Genomic DNA, 15,206 nt, shown 5'->3' on the forward strand with positions numbered 1-15,206 from the left:
TATTCCCTTATAAGCTTTATGAGTTGCTAATTGGGATTGTGGACAAAGGTCTGACATGAATGAATAATTGGACCAAAGGTCGTTTTGACAATGATAAATGGACCAAAGGTCGTTTTGGTAGAAATAATTGGACCAAAGGTCTTTTTGACAATGATAAATGGACCAAAGGTCGTTTTGGTAGAAATGAATGGACCGAAGGTCGTTCTGACATATATGAATGGACCGAAGGTCGTTTTGATAAAAATGAATGGACCGAAGGTCAATTTGACATATGGGAGTGGGCCGAAGGCCGTTTTGACATGAATGAGTGGGCCGAAGGCCGTTTTGACATGAACAAGTGGGCCAAAGGCCGTTTTGACATAAATGAGTGGGCCGAAGGCCATTTGGACAGAAATGAATGGGCCGAAGGCCGTTTCGACATAAGTGAATGGGCCGAAAGCCGTTTCGACATAAGTGAATGGGCCGAAGGCCGTTATGCCATGAATGGAAACCCGAATGGGCCAAAGGCCAGAATGTTTGGAACTACAGTTACTTGATTTGAATTACGTATAGTTATATATATATATATATATATATTTGTTAAATAGAAGTATGAATTGGGCCCAAGGCCGTTTGGAGCATGTTGTTCTACATATTGTTATGTAACTGTCATATTGATATTATTCACTGGGCTATCGCTCACGCTCATTCATGTGTTTGTAGGTGAGCCAAAGGAAGTCCAAACCCAGCCCCAGTGAAGTCTGCTAGGAAAAATCCGAGCTTTGAGGAAGTCAGCCTTGCGTCTCACTCTTGAGACCTACCCCTTGTCTTTTTGCTATGTAATTATATTTTGTCTTGCCGGCAAGGACTTTATATATATCTGTAAATAGTCTGTCATAGGTTGACTCGTCTTGGATGATCCTGTCTGTAATGAATTTTGTGAAACTGTACTTTTGATGTGAGTTATTAACGTAACTGAATATGGTCTGTTGATGTGCATATAAGCACGGCTCTATGGACAAAGTTTTTATTTATTGCTTCCGTTTGGCCCTTTTACTTTGACAAGTTATGTCTGTTTTGGTCTGAGGCTGTAGGTAATCTCAAGATTGCTGGCCGGTTATGTCCTTAACCCATGAGGCGTGTTCGGGTCATGACAGAGGATTTCTCTGAAATGAGAAAGAGGGAGGATTTGGGCCGAGATGAAAGAAGAAAGAGTTTGATGAGCGTGGGTCTCTCTTCTGTAGGGAGTGGATGGGTGTGTTTTAAAATTTGAAATTTGGAAAAGTGAGGTGTAACAGATAAACATGGGTGGTTGCAAAGTTTGTGGCTTTTGGGCGGGAAGTTCTAAAGTGAGTGAGAAGGTTTTTATCTCTACCGTCCATCTTCAAGCATAAATGAATCATGACCGTTAAAATGTCCTAGTAGGACAATTGTCTCTAGGATAAATTCAAAAACCCTCTTCCCTTATTATATAGATATATTGTTTCCAGATCAAACCCTAGTCAAACAGACGTCTCTCTCTCTCTCTCTCTCTCTCTCTCTCTCTCTCTCCCCCCCTCCCTCACTCATAACCCCTCCACCACAACCTCTGTCACTATCTCTGACCTCTGATTTGAGTTCAACCATCATAAGTCCACCACTGCCTCTCTCTCATCTGCACCTCTCTTCTGTCGCCCTTCATCAAGTCTACAGCTCATTCGTGAGGCAGATCTAGATCCCATCGCCGGCCGCGCATCTACTTCACGATTGATGAGAAAATGAGATCCAAACATTAATGGTGCACTGCAAGATCCATCGGCCTCTTCTACTACCCTCTGCCGTGTCTGCCTCACATTTGCCTCATGATCGAGATCTAAGAGGCTTGTCGAAAATCCACCGAAAAAACCCCTATCTCCGTTGATCGCCATCAAGAGATCGGTCACGGCTCAAATCTTAAATCAAACGCAAGATCTACATATCTACAAATCTAGTAGTCCAATCATTGTCAAGACTGTCGTTGGGACAGTGTTCGTAGTGATGATGTTGTATGTGTACACTATGATGAAGATCCAGAACATTGTGAGAATAACAAGATAATGATTCTTTGTTCGTAAATAGGAGATCTGAGATCTCTAATGGATATCAACTCTTTTTTTTATTACTATTTTTTGGTTTTTTTTTTTTTGTGATATGTTTTTCATTAGCTTTGTTGTTGTTGTTGTCGTTGATGATGGTGATGATGATGAAACAGATTATAACAAATTAAAAACACAAAATTTGATAGATAAGACAGATCTGATCTATTCAAAATTTGAACAGATAAAATATTTGAACAAATAGATTTAGACAGATAAGTGAAAAAATTGGACAGATAATAAAATTTGAACAGAAATTTGAACAGATAAGGAATTTCAGCAGATAGATATTTCAATAGATAGATAAGTTAAAATGAGAATCTTCATATACACACACACACACAGAGAGAAGAGGTGTAAAAATTTAACATATCAGGTGGTAAAATTCAACAGATAGCAAATATTTAAACAAATAAGGGAAAATTTTGAACAGATAGAAAAAGAATTGAACAGATAGAAAAAAAAAATTTGAACAGATAGTCAAAAAAAGTCAACAGATAAAAAAAGTCAACATATAAATTAAGGGGTAAAATTGAAACAAAATGCCTTCCAAAACCAACAAAAGCACTTCTTACCAAACTATTTCACAAAGAATAAATCTTTCACCAACAAAAAAAAATATCCCTTAAACCTAATACTTTAAACAAATATTAGATTGGATTTTTTAATAATTTTCTCTTTAATTAAAGACTCAAGGTTTTACCAAATAATTTTTTAATTAAAAAAATCAATGTTAATTTTTAATCTTATCAAATAGGTCCCGACTCGAGTGATTTATTTATTTGTTTTTTAAAATTTGATAATTAATTAAAAACCATAACTCTAGTAGTCACAGTCACCTTTTGTTTGGAAGATACCATACGTTACGACTCACGTTCAACTTTGCTGGGAAAAAAAAATCAATTTGAAAAACACTTTTTCATTGAATTTATTATTTTTTTTTAACTTTTTCACAACTTTCAAATTATTTTTTACATAAATTTTTAAACTAAACAATTGCCTTTTTGGAAATATAATGCCACCACTTTCATTTTGTATGTTTTGTAGAGAAAGAAAAACAAGAAAAATTTCTCCCACAAAAATATTTCGTAGAGTATTTTTATAGAAAAAATTTGTAAGATGTAGCACTGCTACAAAAACAATAACCATCGTGCACGCATTAATGGTTAGCTTTGATCATCTCCAATAATTATTTAAATCTATTATTAAATTAAAATTTAGTAAAAAAATCACTCATTTTTTTTTTCTAACGATTTCATCAAATAGTTATCAAATTCATAATTTATTTTTTTTTCATCAAACTGAGAACCAATGTGCCTTTTATCAAATTATTATTCATAATTATTTGACTTTTACCATCGGATGTCCCTCCGAATGTTCTCGAATAACCACCTCAAGGTACAAAATTTGTAAAAAAATTACACTAATCGGTTGACTCTCGGTTGACTCCCAGATGACCACCTTAAAGTAAAAATTTGTGAAAAATTTATACTGACCGATCGAACGGCCGAACATTTGTCTAGTAATCTGCCCGATCAACCCATGTTCTAATGAAGTTTCAAAAACTTATAAAATTTTTATTTAAATTTCTACTCAAATTTAATGCACCTTAGAGATTCTCTTATTGATTAATAAGCAATCAAGCTTAGTGAATTATTTACTCTAAAAATACAATAAAATCATGGAGCAAACCACCAACCAATGGAAGGTTGGATTCACTGGAAAAATATATATATATATATATATATAAATAAAAAATAAACAAACAAACAAGAGAGAGATAAATGCTAGATTGAGATAGACAGAGACAGACAGGAGAGAGAAAGAGAGAGATAAAGACACGAGTCCAGTCTTTATCTTGCAAAATGGGGTGTCTGTTCTTTTCCTTTTATCGTCTTTATAATTTGTTGGGGCTCAAAGCTAGGTAGAATGTATGTGTGGCTTCAAAATTAGCAGTGTGTGTTTGTGTTACCTGGGTTTTGTCTATTAGTGTCTGTGACTCTGTTTTGCCTTCTGTTCATTAGAAACATAACAGTGTGGTTTTACTCTGGCCTCCTTTCCAATGGCAATCCTCTCCAAATCTGTGAGTCTCTCTCTCTCTCTCTCTCTCTCACACACACACACACACACACACACAGAACACAAACAACACATGACTTTTCTTCTTCTTCTCAAGTTTCTGTGATGTGGGTCTCTAACATTTTCTTGGGTAGGGTCAACTTTAAAGAATCTCTCCATTTTATAGCCGTTTTTGCTTCCATCATCTGTCTGATCTGTGAGTTTAAGCATAATTGGGTGTTTTGCCCTGTTGTTTTCATTTTATTGTTTTCTTCTTCTTACCCTCTTCCCTTGGTCACTCATGTGGTTGTTTACTTGCAAAAATGGTGAAAATCCTAGTTTTGTTCATGAATTAGCTAATTCATGTTGTTCTTTGCGGGAAATGCAGCTTTTGAAGTTAGGGTTTTCTTGGGTTTAATCAATCTTGAACAATGTTGGTAGTGGAGCTATTTTGCTCAAATTATATTATGTTTTGACCATGGCGACTATTGTTCTCTGACTCAAAACAGGCAAAATAGAGGGAACTGTGGTGTATATGCTTGGTGTGCCATGCATGTAGGGGCCAATTGAACTAGTAGGTTCTTGTTGGGTTTTCTCTTTTTACAATTTGGTTTGAAAAACTATTCTAAATGTCTATGTTTGCCAACTACAATTAGTTGGAATACAGACCTGTTTTGATGTTTTGACTTTAATTTCAGATTGTGTGTGTGTGTGTGTGTGAGAGAGAGAGAGAGAGAGAGACAACTCCAGAAGTCGGTTGATGTCCCCAATAGTTCTATGACCAGGACCTCCCATTAGGCTAATAAACAAATTGCAGATAAAAACATATGGATTCTCGTATCTTCTAAAATGGGGTAAGGTGCGTACATCTTGCCCTTTCTAGACGGCACTTCAATAGAAGTCTCATGCACTCTCTTTGCTTTTTATTTTCATATCTTCTAAAGAGATGACAGGCACGAACACTTATATTTTTTTAAAAAAAAATTCTTGTCTTTCACCATGAATGGAAGAAGGATAACATATAAAGTCAAGTCTTCAAGGTAACATAGATATGGACTGAGATTATAAGAAATTTCTGAACTACTTAAAGAATATTCTTTAACAGCTATTTTCATGAGTTGCTACATTTAGAGTTGTAATATCACAAAACGAACTTTCTCTCTCTCTCTCTCTCTTTTGTCATTTGAAAATGAACTACTTGATAAAAATAAATAAATAAATAAATAAAAAATCATGTTTTCTCTAAAGACCCCGAACTTTCCAAGATTTGTTTATAATATTTTCCACTTGAGAATCTTTAGGAACTTTCCTTAATTTTTTTTTAAATTTTTTTATTTTTAAATCTTTCCTAAATTTGGAAATGGCATCTATGTTGATTTGGTGAATCATTTACAGAAAATGACGTAAGCAAATGATCCCATGTGGTATGTTTTACGGATTATGACAACAAAACAACTTCTTTCATAGAGTTTGGACTTATTGAAGTCCTTGTTGGTCACTTGGTTTTACACAGTAATTTGAAACTTAAACTTGTAATAAACATATTGAAATCAGGTTTTCCATCTTTAGAAGTATCGCTACAAGATTTCAATCATGTTTCTACCAGCACATCCTCTGAAAATTCATGTTGCTAAGAGAATCTAATTACATAAATTAGTCAATTTGAAATGCTATATATATTTAAATCTAAATTGAGGGGCTATAGTAGTGGCCTCCCACTTTTCAATTAGATTCTCTCTGGAATTTGGTGTCTCCAATATTTTATTTCCTTTGATTCTGTGCTGACAACTGTTGGAAGGTCAAAGTTCCTTGTGTTTATCCAATATTTTAAAAATATGTTAAAGTCAGCTTACTTGATTAACTTTGTTATATAAAGTAATTGAAGGTGACCAAAATGTGGTTGGAGAATGGGAATGTTTGACGCTGTTAATCTCTAGATGTATTATGATCAATTGGTTTAGTGGAGGCAAACCAGAATCAGGAAAGTAAATGGTAAAAATCCTTTCTAAGAGTGGTAGTTGTTCAATGGAAGAGTCAGTTTTCATTGTCAGCCTATGTTTGAAAACATTTGATTGACCTAGTTACGTTGTCTTGTTTGAGATCAACTTAATTGAAAATCTGTTCTTGAGTATGAAAAGGAGAGCATGTCTGTGTCATTTTATCATTCAAATTCCATTAGGAAAATCTCTATAGCAACATATTATGCCAGAAGAAGAGGTTACTGTTGCTGAGCTATGTTACATGGACTCTTCAAAATAAATCAAATATCCGTGTCGGACACTCGACACTCGGACAAGGGTATGGGATATGTGTTGGATACTTTTCAACGGATACTTTTTATATAATTGTATATAACACTATTATTATATGTACATATTGTTGTATAATTGCTATAAATGTCATTTTGACACTATAAGTTAAATATAGTACCATTTTATCTCAAATATTAGATTAAAAATATAAAAATATGACATTTTTTTCCCGAGTCCGCGTATCCTTAAATTTATGATTTGATGAGTCCGACCTCTAAATACATATCCGCACCTGACACCTGTACTCGAGTCCATGTAACATAGTTGCTGAGGACATGATAGTGAGATTTCAATTTAGAAGATGCTCTGTAATCTCATGAGGCATCTTATTTTTCATTTAATCACGGAAGTCTGTTTTCATGAATTTTGCTTATTGATGGTGATTCCTGTTCACTGGTGTAGATTCTGATACTTCATTAACCTTTCACCTTTATTTAATTATTTTGTTTGGACATATATAAATTTTAGTTTCACCAATTACTACTATCTTTCTCAGTTGAGAACTTTCTCGTTAAGATATTTGTGAGCATTTAACACCTTGTCTTTGTGCATAGATGCACTTGAAAAGCTTCCTGTTTTGTGATGACATTGAATGTTAGGCTTTTGGCTGATGTTCTGGGTAACATTTTAAGCTATGTACACTTGAACAAACCAATAAAGTAGGAAGGAGATGGATTAGGACATAACCCAAGTGCCGGGTCCCAATAATTTAGAGTGTTTGGACAGATGGTAGACTGGAAATAGTCCTAAACTTGGGCATAATATGGACAAAGTGGCTGCTTTTAAAACTCAACCCTTAAATAATATTATGTCATCTTTCTGACAGAATAACCTAAATAAGTCTTATAGACTTCCTATAAAACCACTCTTATTATAGTCAGGAACTAACCAGCGAACCAAAGCCTCAAATTTGAGATTTCTCAACATAAATCACCTTTTGAAAGAAGCATTATAAACTATCCGTCAAAATACTTAAGTAATCCTGACAAAGTGTGAGCTTGGTTTAATCTCCAACGTTTCTCCATCTCCATCTATGTCAAGATTTTGGATTATGTTTCCTACATTCTGAAGTACTAAAGTAAACTGGTGCATTGTCAATCATTAACTCATTGATACCATTTAGGATTAACAACAATTTATAAATAAAATCATTTTCCCTGCTCAAATTTATTAGAGTTACCTGCAAATGATATTTATTGTTTTTCTTTTCCCTATCTTGGGGGGATCTTGGAGTGTCCCATTGCCATTGGACGCGAGACTAATTCCTCTGGATCACTGGATGAAGGATGTAGCTTGCACACTCCATGTGGTGGGGGCTAAAGTGACGTATATTGCATCTACTCACTTCAGAAGCACTGGAGAAAGCTTGTATATGCCCTTGTGATTCAAACATATGGAATGAAAACTATAATCATTGAGTTGTATAGGGTAGATTTGTCAGCCAGTTAATTTTTTTTTTGGTAATGTATTAAGTATATAAACTACAAAAATGACCTAATATCATTGACTATTATGTATGAAGAGAACTAGTTGACTTGTACGTGGTGAAGAAAATATAAAATGGAACTTAGAAATGTCAAATAGAAAATTAAAATATCTGTAACCTCCAATTTTATTCTTTTGAGAATAGAATTAAATTCTCTCTCTCTCTCTCTCTCTCTCTCTCTCTCAAAAATGCTTTTATTCTTCATTCCTCTATGGTGGTTTCTTTTCATTATAGGTCTTATGTTTCTAGATTTGTCCATATGTACAGATTACTACCGGCCTTGAGTGACTCCTGGTCTCACTTTAGTAGCAACATGAAATTTGGATCAAAGAAAGTATGGAAACTGAAAGTGCCATTCCGTTTGAAAGGAAAATCGGCCACCCGTTTTTGCATATTTCCAAAAGTCAAAAAAGCTAGTTATGGTCCAGGCAACACACCAGTTTATCTCAATGTGTATGACTTGACACACATGAATGGCTATGTCTATTGGGCTGGTTTTGGCATCTTTCACTCTGGTGTGGAAGGTAAGATCTCGCACTCCATTTTTATCCATTTTTATAAGTACTTCATTTTCATCCTATGTTTGTTTCTTCAATTTTCATTTTTCTTTTTTTTTCCATATATATATTTTTTAAATTTCTATCTATAATTATGAACCTAGTGTTGTTGTGTTCTATGTTACATGGACTCTTCAAATTAAATCAAATACCCGTGTCGGACACCCGACACTCGGACAAGGGTATGGGATATGTGTCGGATACTTTTCAACGGATACTTCTTATATAATTGTATATAACACTATTATTATATGTATATATTGTTATATAATTGCTATAAATGTCATTTTGACACTATAAGTTACATATAATACCATTTTATCTCACATATTAGATTAAAAATATAAAAATATGACATTTTTTTGCCGAGTCCGCGTATCTTTAAATTTATGATTTGATGAGTCCGACCTCTAGATACATACCCGCACCCGACACCCGTATCCGAGTCCATGTAACATAGGTTGTGTTTAGTACTAAAATGAGCATAAGTTATATCTATCTTGGACAATCTGTCCATATGATTTGTGTTTATTGTCTATTGACAATGCTGTCTGCACAACATTTAATCAGAACTATGATTCAAGGAGATATGGTTTCTTTCCATATGTGTGTGGAGCCCACACACCCATTCTATCTATAGTGGTGTGTTTTGGGTGTAAAGATAGGTGCATTTATAGCATTGTTGTTTCTTTTCAGTTCTTAATGTTGATTTTGATTCACAATTTCATAGCAGAGCAACTGGCTTGTCATTCTTCTTACATGTGTGGAATGATAGATGACAGAAATAGATAACTCCAGCTGATCTTAGGAGTCTAGGATAATTGAAATGATCAACTCTTCATTGCGAAGTCTTCAAACTGAGATTTTGTCATATTGGGTCTTCTTGAATGGTTGTGGTATGAGACCTACAAAAAGTGAAGAGAAGGTCTATTGTACCTAGTAATGGCCTTCTGGCTTTCACAATTCAAGTAAATGGTCAGGTAAAGGCAAAATTTCTAGGTGACATGTAACAACTAATTTTGGTTTCAAGGGCAAAACCCCAAATTTTGTTGTGGTGTTGATTGTGGATGTTTAAGCCCCTTTGTAATTGATGTCATGCTATTGTTGAGTAACCTATTGGCTTGACAATTACCTCTCTAATTTCGCATTCGATAGGGAAAAGATGAAAAGAAAGAAAGGGGGACAGAGGGAACGAGACACTATCCCTTGTTTGGTAAGAGGGATGAGGGAATGGAAGAGAAAAGAGGAGGAAAGAGCAGTCTGGCCCCAAAAAGTTTGGATGGATGAGTTGAAGGAATAACTCTTCCTCTTTAAAAAATGTGAAATGACTAATTTGTCCTTAAATCTCTCCTTAGTTTGAATGACATAAGGTATAATTGTAAAAGCACCAAAAACTTATTCTTTTCCTTCCTCCTTCCCTTTTCACTCAACTAAACAATTAGGAGGGATGAATCAATGTATTTCCTAGGTTACGTTTTCCATCCCTCTTTATTTCCCTTCCTTCTAGTTTCCATACCTTTTACCAAATATAGCACAAAAGTGTGGCAGAACCTAATATGCCTTTTTAGTGTGGATGCTAATCAAGTTAACTAGATTGGTCTCCCAACCCGAGTGACTATCTTGGTGTCTAATTCAAGACCCCACTTGTATTCAATTTTGTCATATAATAAAGTAAATAGTCTAAACAAAGTTTTTTGTTTTTATGGAGAAGTTTTGAATGGGCTTGTTGTACACCTTAAGCGGATATGCACATCATCTTTAATGGCATAAGTTTGGGTCCATTGTCCTTTGAAGGAATATTCTACAACCACTGTTGGATCCATGAGTTGGGGTGGCTTCTATTTCCATACACTAATTCCCCGTATTGCACACACTTATGGATTTGGATAGGGATTTAGAAAGAGAAAGAGAGAATATAGGTGAACCATGGTTGTTAAGATCGCTATCTGGATCGTAGGATTATGATCCAATATATATAAAGCAATCTGAATCACACTTTGGATTGGGTGTATGTTAGGATTGGTGCACGTTTGGTCAGGATTTTGGGATCAATTCGGGATCGCGATTATGTGCAATTCTGTGTAAGAGACATTTTTTGGCATATTTTACCATTTGTTTGACAACTGTAAGTCAAAATACACGTTATCTAAAGAGAATAAAAAATAAATAAATAATTGATAAATCACCCAAGTTAGATTAGCGTATATATATATATATATTTTTGAAGAGAATAAAAATATTACTATCTCAAGTCTGCACATCAATTAGGGCAAGAAAAATTGTGGAAAGAGATTGGACCTCAATTCAGCTTCAGAAAAATATTACTCTTTCGCACGATCCATTGTGTCATAAATGAATCCCATCACCAAATGCTCATACAAATCCACCAAACTAAGGCTTCGTTTGGGAACAGGCTAATTTAGTAACTTTTTGGCTATTTGGCTAAAATATGAGCTAAAAAAAAATTAGTATGTTTGGGATGACTTTTTAGTTTTTTACGAAAAGATGTGCAAAAAGTAGAGAGAAAAGAGAATCTTTGACTTTTTGGTATGGGTTGTTGGCTTTTTGGCTAATTTAGTAACTTTTTGACTTTTTGGCTAAAAGGGAAGGTTCCTAAACGAGACCTAAGTACCTTAATGAGAGGTACTACAACCTTCAAGCTCATAGAGATGCCCTACCAAAAATTACGATTATCTAAAATAATATCTTCAATCTTTCCTCCTTTTCAAACCTTGCAAATGGACTGTTCCTCCACTTGTTTGATGTAAATAAAGAGGACAATGCACCTTTCTACTCGTGAAGGCGTCTCAATGTGACTAGCAGCATTTTTCCTCTTCCTCCCTCTTCCAGAACAAGAACCAGATGCTTGACATTGTGTTTGTGATGCTACTTGTGCTGCAAATTGTGACAGATAAGTTTTAATAATTAAGCTACAAACACAGTGCCTACAACGCCTAATTCCACTAAAATCCATTGCCAATTAATAGTAGCAGAGATAACCCAAAAAAAAAAAGAAAAAAAAAAGAAGCAGAGCACAGTAACAAAGTGTAAAATTGGAAAGGAGAGAAAAATAACACAGCAAAGTGAACAGACAGAAAAATAGAATAACAGTAATAGAGTGGGGAATTGGGAAGAGAAAACAAAATAGAGAGAAGCATAAACAAACATAAGAAGAAGATAGAAAATCAAAATAGGAAGGGGAAAAAAAAAGAAGAGAATGTGAATTTAAAACAAAGTAGACGAGGAAAAGAAAGAAAAAAGAACGCAGTCATTGAGGAGAAGAAAGAAACATGCAAGAGGGGAAAAAAACAAGGAAGAAGAAGCAGGAAAAATGAACACACACACACAAAAAGGCATATTTGATTTCGAACATAGATAAGAGGAGGAAAAAAGAAGACGAACACAGGAAGGAAAAAGAAGAGGCAGAGATCCAATTCGAATTTGAATTCGAACAGAGAGAAGTAGAAGCAGAAGCAGAATAGCAGCAGCAAAAGGAAAAAAGAAGAAGATAGAGGGGGAAGAGGGGGTGGGGGAAGAGAAGGAGGATTTGAATTCGAATGCGGACAAAAAGAAGAGGTGAAGAAGAAGAAGAATAGTATCTGGGTTTTGATTGTGGAGTTTCCAAGTTCTAGCAAATTTGAAGCTCAATTGAGGTCCAATCTCTCTTTCCCCCAATTTTTCTTGCCCTAATCAATGTCCTCTTCGGACTTGAGAGAGTAATATTTTTTCTTCTCTTCAGATAATGCGTATTTTGACTTACAGTTGTCAAACAAATGGTAAAATATGCCAAAAAATGTATCTTAAATAGACCGTATCCAAAGTGCGATTCAGATTGATTTATATATATTGGATAGTGCGATCATAAAATTTGAATTGCGATCTTAACAAACCACACATGCCATCACCGTGAACCCAACTTCTGCAAACCCCAAAATTGGTTGGATGGTTGATATTTAAGCAAACCGTATAGGTTTGATAGTTGATACCCAAACAAAATTTGTTGGTTCAATGATTGATATCCGAACGACAACGATTTGCCTGGTTGTTCGAACAGTTTGAGAGAGAGGATAGAGTTTGGGGGTGGTAATGTGCATCATCGATTGGGAGAAAGAGAGGATAGGGTGGAGAGGTTGGAGACTCAGAGGAGGTGCGGGAGTGATGAAAGAGGATGGGTGTGGTGGAGGTTGGACTTCGAAGGTGGCAGTCGGCAATGGAGTGGCTGGTGAGATGGTGGTGGGTGTCTGGTGAGATGTGTATTGAGAAATTAGAGAAAGATAAAAGTTGTTCTTAATGGAAATTAGAAAAATTCATTAAGTGTGTGCACTGAGGGGAATTGGTGTGTGCAAATAGAAGCTCTCATGAGTTGGTGTTAGTGAGCAACCCCTGTGAATAAGCTTTTTTACTCGAGCATGAATATGGACATGTTACTGGAAAGACTGTTACACTTGCATTATATATCTAATTTATAGCAAGTTACTATCTCTTAATAGCTTGAGAGGCTAGCTCATTTCTTTTGGAGTGAGGAGCATATCTTGGGTGAAAAGAAATTTGTAATAGTAGTAGTTTCTTTTGTCATCAAGTGGTTGAGCAATTATGCCTCAAAGATTAGGGTCTAAAATGAAATTGTTGGTATACTTTAGGGATCATTTGTGTTGTTTACCCAAATTATAATTCATCCAGAAATCTTGAGAGATATATGAAATCTTGTCCTATTGCTAAAAATAGATACAAAGTCCCCTTACTGTGGGCACTTCATTGGCAAAGTGTTGCTGATCAGTAGAATTGATTAATTGTGTTGCAAACAGCAAATTTCATTGTTATTCGATTACTCTTTGTATATTGCTCCTGAATCTTTAAATGAGGTAGATAATATCGATTATCCTGCTTGCACGTTTCAGTTCATGGAGTAGAATATGCCTTTGGAGCTCATGACTATCCATCTAGTGGCGTGTTTGAGGTTGAACCTCGGCAATGCCCAGGCTTCAAGTTTAGGAAGTCGATACTCATTGGAACTACATGCTTGGACACAGTCCAGGTAAGGGAGTTCATGGAGCGCCACTCTACAAACTACAATGGCGATACATATCACTTGATCGTGAAGAACTGCAACCATTTTTGCAAGGACATTTGCTACAAGCTGACCGGGAAAACAATTCCAAAATGGGTAAATCGCCTGGCAAAATTAGGTAATCTTTACTCATCAAACCTAAATAGATTGGGTTACACTTTAGAGTGGAGTACTTTCTTACATATGTCAAAAAACAGAAGGGAAAAAAAATGGTACTTCATTACTTCATGGAATTCTATCTCAACTTTTTATTCCCTTTGTCATTTTGCAATTATCAGAAAGAAGTGAAAGTAACGGCAAAAGCATAGAGGCACAAGCAGAGCCTTTACTCTGGTGCAAGTAGGCCACAATTTTCACTTACACCAGAGCACAGGACCACTTGCTCCTCCATGATTCTGCAATTATCCACGGACTCGACAATTTTGCCAAATTGAGTCCTTTCTCGAAACGAAACATATGAACTCGTGAAAAATTCCATACAATTCAGGGGACAAGTGGAGAACAGAATTGGTGTTAAATCACGTAGGCTTGTGGTGAAAGATGATCTCTTAGGTGGGAGGACCTATCAAAAGCATAGTTTACCATCATGTTTCATGAAGTTAGTAACCCATTAGGTCATGTATTTTATGTAACTTCGTTCATTCTTGTTCATTTATCCTGCCAGGTTCGATCTTCAATTGTGTACTACCCAAAGCACTTAAAATATCTGCAGTGGAACATGATCCAAGTTACAAAGCATGCGATAGTGAGAAAAGAAGGCTAACAACTGCGTTCAGTTGTCTATCGTCTATCTCAACTAGGCAAAGGCAGTTATCAACATCGTCGTTGTTTCTACAGTCTCCCTTAAAAGGCTGCTTACCTCCATGGGAATTGAGAAAGTCTAACAATGGCTCACTGAAGGAAAGGTAAGTGACCATGATGACCTTTTCAAATCCTTTTCTTGGAAATCTCTCCTCATCAAGAATTGGTTGGAAAGGGCAGGGAGTGTGTAAAACATGGTGTTGTTTAGCTGTGAGGAGAAAGCAGGTAGCTTGCCATCATGTTGTATTTTCTTTTTATTTGTAGAGTAATTTATGCCTTTGATCCTTGTAGCATTATGTTCTGCTGTCAAAATTCGCTTATGCTAATTATTAGTTTTTTAAAAGAACAGAACCTAAAAGCAGTTTAGGCCACCAAATGTTGCCCGTGATGATTTTTCCTAGAGTGATCTTTTGTATGGCTGTGGTACTGTCAACTTTTGAAAATTGTACCTTCAAACTTTTGTAGAATTTAATCCCAGCCATCTAAAAAATGACTTTTAAGATCACTATAGGAAAAAGCACTCTTTACAAGTGAGTAACTTGTTGCGTAACTGAGTTCCAAGCAGGGATGCCTCTCAGAACTGCCTTCCCGTAACTTTCTCAAATCAACAAGTTCAGGAAGACCTGCTTCGGGAGAAGTCAAAGCAACTTGGAAAGATTCCTTCCATAACAGAAGTTTTTTTTCGCGAAACCAACTGATAACAGATACCTGGTCATTGATACCATTAGGGCAGGGAACCTTATTTGGGTAGAGCTGTTCTTTGTCTGATCAGATAGTAGTTAAAGTCCGACAAAGGAAGGAGCAGGGAACAAGAAATTATTTGTAGCGGTC

At 35.6% G+C, this 15,206-nt stretch overlaps 1 protein-coding gene across 4 annotated transcripts; it reads left to right on the top strand.

Moving 5' to 3' along the window:
* The first annotated feature begins 3,852 nt into the window (after positions 1 to 3,852).
* LOC114268977 (deSI-like protein At4g17486) lies at positions 3,853 to 14,733 on the top strand. 4 transcript variants are annotated; one of them, XM_028210232.2, is made up of 4 exons: positions 3,853 to 4,176; positions 8,217 to 8,473; positions 13,405 to 13,692; positions 14,239 to 14,733. In XM_028210232.2, the coding sequence occupies exons 2-4, from the start codon at positions 8,263 to 8,265 to the stop codon at positions 14,481 to 14,483; spliced, it is 744 nt and encodes a 247-aa protein (XP_028066033.1). In that variant the 5' UTR covers positions 3,853 to 4,176; positions 8,217 to 8,262; the 3' UTR covers positions 14,484 to 14,733. The 4 variants fall into 4 exon arrangements, with proteins under 4 accessions (XP_028066033.1, XP_082729905.1, XP_028066034.1 ...); XM_082873779.1 differs by lacking the exon at positions 3,853 to 4,176 and adding an exon at positions 4,661 to 4,725; XM_028210233.2 differs by lacking the exon at positions 3,853 to 4,176 and adding an exon at positions 4,894 to 5,010.
* The last annotated feature ends 473 nt before the right edge of the window (positions 14,734 to 15,206 follow it).

The sequence above is a fragment of the Camellia sinensis genome, chromosome 6 (assembly GCF_055761805.1).
Source record: "Camellia sinensis isolate YWXY chromosome 6, ASM5576180v1, whole genome shotgun sequence".
Classification (NCBI taxonomy): Eukaryota; Viridiplantae; Streptophyta; class Magnoliopsida; order Ericales; family Theaceae; genus Camellia; species Camellia sinensis.

Bases quoted from the DNA above. Each gene is read 5' to 3' on its own strand.
- LOC114268977 (XM_028210231.2), top strand. The intron at 8,474-13,404 runs GTAAGATCTCGC...TGCACGTTTCAG, and splicing joins CTTTCACTCTGGTGTGGAAG to TTCATGGAGTAGAATATGCC. The intron at 13,693-14,238 runs GTAATCTTTACT...TTATCCTGCCAG, and splicing joins AAATCGCCTGGCAAAATTAG to GTTCGATCTTCAATTGTGTA.